Source organism: Loxodonta africana, chromosome 3 (assembly GCF_030014295.1).
Source record: "Loxodonta africana isolate mLoxAfr1 chromosome 3, mLoxAfr1.hap2, whole genome shotgun sequence".
Taxonomy (NCBI): Eukaryota; Metazoa; Chordata; class Mammalia; order Proboscidea; family Elephantidae; genus Loxodonta; species Loxodonta africana.
In genome coordinates, this window is record NC_087344.1 from 59,846,934 (window position 1) to 59,852,785 (window position 5,852).

At 48.1% G+C, this 5,852-nt stretch overlaps 1 protein-coding gene across 13 annotated transcripts in view; it reads left to right on the forward strand.

Moving 5' to 3' along the window:
* Nucleotides 1–4,358: 4,358 nt before the first annotated feature.
* Nucleotides 4,359–5,852, forward strand: part of SRRM1 (serine and arginine repetitive matrix 1) — a 34,241-nt gene continuing 32,747 nt past the window's right edge. For 10 of the 13 annotated variants that reach the window (XM_010595088.3, XM_003415396.4, XM_023554369.2 and 7 more), the window contains exon 1: nucleotides 4,361–4,493. In XM_010595088.3, the coding sequence (XP_010593390.1) occupies nucleotides 4,473–4,493 (21 nt within the window). In that variant the 5' untranslated portion in view covers nucleotides 4,361–4,472. Of the gene's footprint in view, nucleotides 4,494–5,852 lie in introns of all 13 variants that reach the window. The other 3 variants (XM_064281480.1, XM_064281481.1, XM_023554374.2) reach the window with 2 other exon arrangements.

Consider the following 5,852-nt stretch of genomic DNA (forward strand, 5'->3'; position numbering starts at 1 on the left):
CAGGCTACTAACAGATACATGAGGAAATGCTCATGATCATTAGCCATGAGAGAAATGCAAATCAAAACTACAATGAGATTCCATGTCACTCCAACAAGACTGGCATTAATCCAAAAAACACAAAACAATAAATGTTGGAGAGGTTATGGAGAGACTGGAAAACTCACACACTGCTGGTGGGAATGTAAAATGGTACAATCACTTTGGAAATCGATTCGGCACTTCCTTAAAAAACTAGGAATAGAACTACCATTCGATCCAGCAATCCCACTCCTTGGAATATATCCTAGAGAAATAAGAGCCTTTACACGAACAGATATATGCACACTCACATTCACTGCATCACTGCTGACAATAACAAAAAGATGGAAGCAACCGAGGTGCCCATCAACAGAGGAATGGATAAATAAATTACGGTATATTCACACAATGGAATACTATGCATCGATAAAGAACAATGATGAATCTGTGAAACATTTCATAACATGGAGGAATCTGGAAGGCATTATGCTGAGTGAAATTAGTTGCAAAAGGACAAATATTGTATAACACCACTATTATAAGAACTGGAGAAATATTTTAAACAGAGAAGAAAATATTCTTTGATGGTTATGAGAGGGGGAGGGAGGGAGGGAGAGGAGTTTTCACTAATTAGATAGTAGATAAGAACTATTTTAGATGAAGGGAAAGACAACGCACAATGCAGAAGAGATCAGCCCAACTGGACTAAATGAGAAGCAAAGAAGTTTCCTGAATAAACTGAACCCTTCGAAGGCCAGTGTAGTAGGGGCAGGGTTTGGGGACCATGGTTTCAGGGGACATCTAAGTCAATTGGCATAATAAAATCTATTAAGAAAACATTCTGCATCCCACTTTGGAGAGTGGCGTCTGGGGTCTAAATGCTAGCAAGCGGCCATCTAAGATGCATGAATTGGTCTCAACCCAGCTGGACTAAAGAAGAATGAAGAACACCAACGACACAAGGTAATTTCAAGCCGGAGAGACAAAAAGGGCCACATAAACCAGAGACTACATCAGCCTGAGACCAGAAGAACTAGATGGTACCCGGCTACAACCGATGACTGCTCTGACAGGGAACACAACAGAGAACTCCTGAGGGGGCTGGAGAGCACTGGGATACAGACCCCATATTCTCGTAAAAAGGCCAGACTTAACGGTCTGAATGAGACTAGAAGCACCCCAGTGGTCATGGCCCCCAGACCTTCTGTTATCCCAGGACAGGAACTATTCCCAAAGCCAACTCTTCAGACAGGGATTGGACTGGATAATGGGATAGAAAATGATACTGGTAAAGAATGAGCTTCTTGGATCAAGTAGACACTTGAGATTATGTTGGCATCTCCTATCTGGAGAGGAGATGAGAGGGCAGAGGGGGTTAGAAGCTGGTGGAATGGATACAAAAAGAGAGAGTAGAGGGAAGGGGTGGGCTGTCTCATCGGGGGAGAGCAATTAGGAGTATATAGCAAGGTGTATAAAAGTTTTTGTATGAGAGACTGACTTGATTTATAATCTTTCACTTAAAACACAATAAAAATGAAAAAAAAGGTTGAGGATGAGTAGAGGAAGATGAATTCAGTTTGGCACATATAGATTGCCTACAGAAAACCCTATGGGGCAGTTCTACTCTGTCCTACAGGGTCGCTATGAGTTGGAATCAACTAGACAGCAACGGGTTACAGGATATCCAAGAAGATATATAAGCAAGAAGTTGAAAATGTCGATTTAGAGCAGACCCGTGCCTGAGATATGTAGGTTTGGGAGATGAAAGATAATTAAGACCAAAAGAGTGCATAGGATCACCTGTGTTGAGACAGAGGCGAAAAAGGTCAATGACAGAACTATGAAGAAAACCAGCATTTAAAGGATTGGCAGCAAAGGAACAGAGTCCAGGCCAAACAAAAACCAAACCCAATGCTGTTGAGTCAAATCCAACTCACCGCGACCCTGTAGGACAGAGTAGAACTGCCCCAGAGGGTTTCCAAGGCTGTAAATTTTTACAGAAGCAGACTGCCATACCTTTCTCCCAAGGAACAGCTGGTAGGTTCAAACTGCCGACCTTTCAGTTAGCAGCTGAGCACTTAACCACTGCGCCACCAGGGTTCCTGGAACAAAGACAGTGAAAGATAAAATAATGACTCATCAAAACCATAGGGAACATTCGAGATGTGGGACATTGTGATTTCATAATTCCACCTGTTCAAGTGGAGGCCTTGAGCCAGTCCCTTCCCCTCTTTGACCCTTTGACAAAACTTTCATTCATCAAATTTTCGTTGAGTCTGTATTATGTGGCAGACACTGTTCTAGGTGCTAGGGACACATCAGTGAACAAAACAGACAAAAAGCCTGTCCACCAGGCGCTCCTTAGAAACTCTATGGGACAGTTCTACTCTGTCCTATAGGGTCACTATGAGTCGGAATCCGCTTGACGGCAATAGGTTTGGTTTTCTCGGGTTTTTTTTTAAGGAAGTTTATGTTTTAATATGGGGAAAAGACAATAAACTTTACAAATAGGTAAACATGTAGTATATTAAAAAAAAAAAAAAAAAACCCAAACCCGTTGTCATCAAGTCCAAGTTACAGTAACCCTTTAGGACAGAGTAGAACTGCTACATAGGGTTTCCAAGGAACGGCTAGTAGATCTGAACTGCCCACCTTTTGGTTAGCAGCCGAGCTCTTAACCACTGTGCCACCAGGGCATCTCTAGTGTATTAGGTGATAAATGATATGGAAAAGTTAGACTAAGGGGCGTCAGGGATGAGAAGAGGATGTGTGAGGAATTTTCAATGGGGCAGTCAGGGCAGGCCTCATTGAGTAGGTAACATTTGAGAAAAGACTTAAAGTTTGCAAAGCAGATATCTGAGGGTACAGCATTCTAGGCAGAAGTTACAACCAGGGCAAAGGCCTTGAGACAGGAAGGCCTGGGAAGTTCAAGCAGCGAGCAGGGATAGGGTACTAACAAATGAGATCAGATAGAAAATAGGGGGACATCAGTTAGGATTTTGGCTTTTACTCTGAGAAAAATGCACAGCCATTAAAGGGTTTTGAGCAGAAGTGACTAACAGCATCACTCTGACTGAGGTGTTTAGGGTAGACACTGACTGGCCAGGGTAGAAGCAGGGAGATCAGTTAGGAGGCTAGTGCAGAAGTTTAGGAAACAGACTATGGCACCTTCCACCGTCCTTATAGTTAGTGGGCTGTCAGAGAAAGAGAAGTCAAAAATAACAAGGTTTGTGTCCTAAACAGAAGGACAGATATTGTCACCTGAGACAGGAAAGGCTTTGGGAAGAGCGAGGTTTATTTGTTTGCAGGGGGCACATCAGGAGTTTAACTCTTGGTCCTGAGAAATTTGAGAAATCCACAAGGCACCCAAGTGGAAGTCTCAAGAAGGAGAGAAGTCTGAGTTGGAGACACATGGAAGTCGACAAAATATAGTATTTAAATCCACAAGAGTAAACAATACTTCCAAGTGTGAGAAGTGTCCTGAAGAAAAAGCAAAAGGGAGGCAAGTGTTTGTACGTGTAGGTATTTTACAACTAAGATGGCCACGGCAGACAAGGCCTGAGAAAGGGAAACCTGCTCAGAGAAAGAGGAGCAAGGGACAGAAAGCACTCAGTGAAGTGCACCCAGCCTTGCAGGCCCTCACCGCCTGAGCTGGGCGAGCGAGGCGGAGGCCAGGAGCTCCGAGCGGCGAGCGGCACGGAGGCCCGTAGCTTCTCCCTGCCTCAGCCCCAGCCCGAGGGCCACGGCTCCCTCATCGGCCTCGTGCCCTTCAGCGCGGACACCTGACAGCTGAAACCGAAACTAATGGCCACTTCCAGTTTTTCTAAATACGCCTGAGTTGTGACGGGGAAAGCTAACGGAATTGGGTTAGAATGCAGATTTCACGTACATTACATAGCTCGATTACTTTAGAGACAATCTTAATAACCCGCAAACTAGGAATCACAACTTTGATAACGGCGGGGGGGGAACCACCGACTTCTATCTCCGCACCGGCAGCCTCACCAACGTCACTCTGAGGTAACAGCCTTTCTGTTCACTCACTCAATGGAATCTCTACGGCGGGAGGCCGCCTCCACTACGGGTCGAAGGATGGGTCACGTCAGGATGCGCGAACGAGGCTTATCACGCGCCACAAAGGGATTCGCGGGGCGGGGCGACCCTACGACTCTCTCTTTTGCACCCATTGGCTGCAGTCACGAGGCTCGCCTCCCCCCACTGGCTACTAGGGGGCCTCGGAAACGCGCAGCAGGCCGCTTCTTCAACGCGCGTGCGCACGCGTGGCCGACTCGCACCGCACTGAGCAGGCGCGGCCTCGTGTCGGCTAGAGGGCGGGTGAAGCGGCTCGCTCTGCGTCCCGGCGCTCGGCTTTCCCTCGGCGGATCCCGCCCTCCGTCGCGGCGGCGCGGTGCACCTTGGGATAGGGAGCGATCTCCGAGCGAGGCAGCAAGATGGACGCGGGATTCTTCCGCGTAAGTAGAAGCGCGGGGATCTGGGGTGAGGTGAGGGGTTCATCGGTAAAGCCCGGCAGGAGACCTAAACTCGGGGCTGGATGGCCAGGGAGGGAAGACTTCCAAGATCCTGAGGCTTCTCGGTGCCGGCAGACGTCCCCCCCTTGTCCTGCGGCGAAGACCGGTGCGCCCCTGCGCAGTCTCCTCCTCCGGGATCGTCCCCCCTACGCGGCGGCGACGGTCGCCGGAAAATGGCGGCGGGAAAGGGTTGGAGTGATACTTCTCCGCCCGCCCGCCTGGCAGGGCCTGCAGGCCGAGCGCCGCACGCGCCGCCGGGTCCTGGGGCCTAGCGGAGCCTCGAGTAGTCCCCAAGGGGAGGCCGGAGGGAAACCCTGATGGGAAGTGACTGGTGGCGGGAGGAAGCTGGAGAGTACGGTTTGGGGGGTCCCGCCCTAGGGGAGCAAACATTTTGGGGGAAGGACAGGAAGCAGCGTTTCGCGGCTTCCCTTGAGAAAGCGAGCGCCCCCCCTCCACGGTCTTCTCCCCCGATTCTAAGCCTTGCGTAGGCGCCGGGTCAGAGTTCGCGGCAGCTCCCGCCCGATTTGATATTCCTTCAGGGAGGGTAAGTCCGACAATATGTGGTTAGAACGTTTGAATTTTTGAGGGCAGAGAGTGCAACAGAAATGTTTGCGCATATGTTAAGGGAGGGTCAACTTCCCCGTCCCCGTTCTTCTTACTCTTTGGCCTACCCTGAGCGAAAGATGACTTCTAAACTAGATTTCTCCCGGAGCTAAGCGCCCATTGCCTGCGGGCAGGGAAGTTAGCTCCTTGTACTTGATCCCCAGGGCCAGACTTCACCAGGCTGGTGCTGGAGCCAGCTTATCCCATATTCCACTCCTGTAGGAAATTAGCACCTGGTCTGAAACTAGATGGGGGGGAAAGCGACACTGATAGGACTAGACTTGAGCACTAATGATCTTTGCAGATAAATTCTGGATTAATTCTTTTAACACAGACCAATTGTTCTAAGACAATTTACATTTCTGTAATATAGGTTGGCTCTTTCCACTCCCTGGAGCATATAATTTGCAGTTCGTGTGAGTGTTCTCAAAAAAAAACCTGAAAGAGGGGAAGGCCAGGTGTCTCTTGACGCTCTGAACTGGGCATTGACGTTCTTCTGTAATTGACTTTAAATATGCCAACTAGTTTTGCAGCAAAAGTTACAATATTCCCAACATTGACGGAAAACAGCAAGTTACTTTAGGTTATGCAGACAAGAATGTAGTTATTTCAAGTGAGAGCTTATCATATTTCCACACTGTTACGAGCTGTACAGTTTGTGATTTTAAGCGAAGTATTTTGTAGTAAACATTCGTTGTT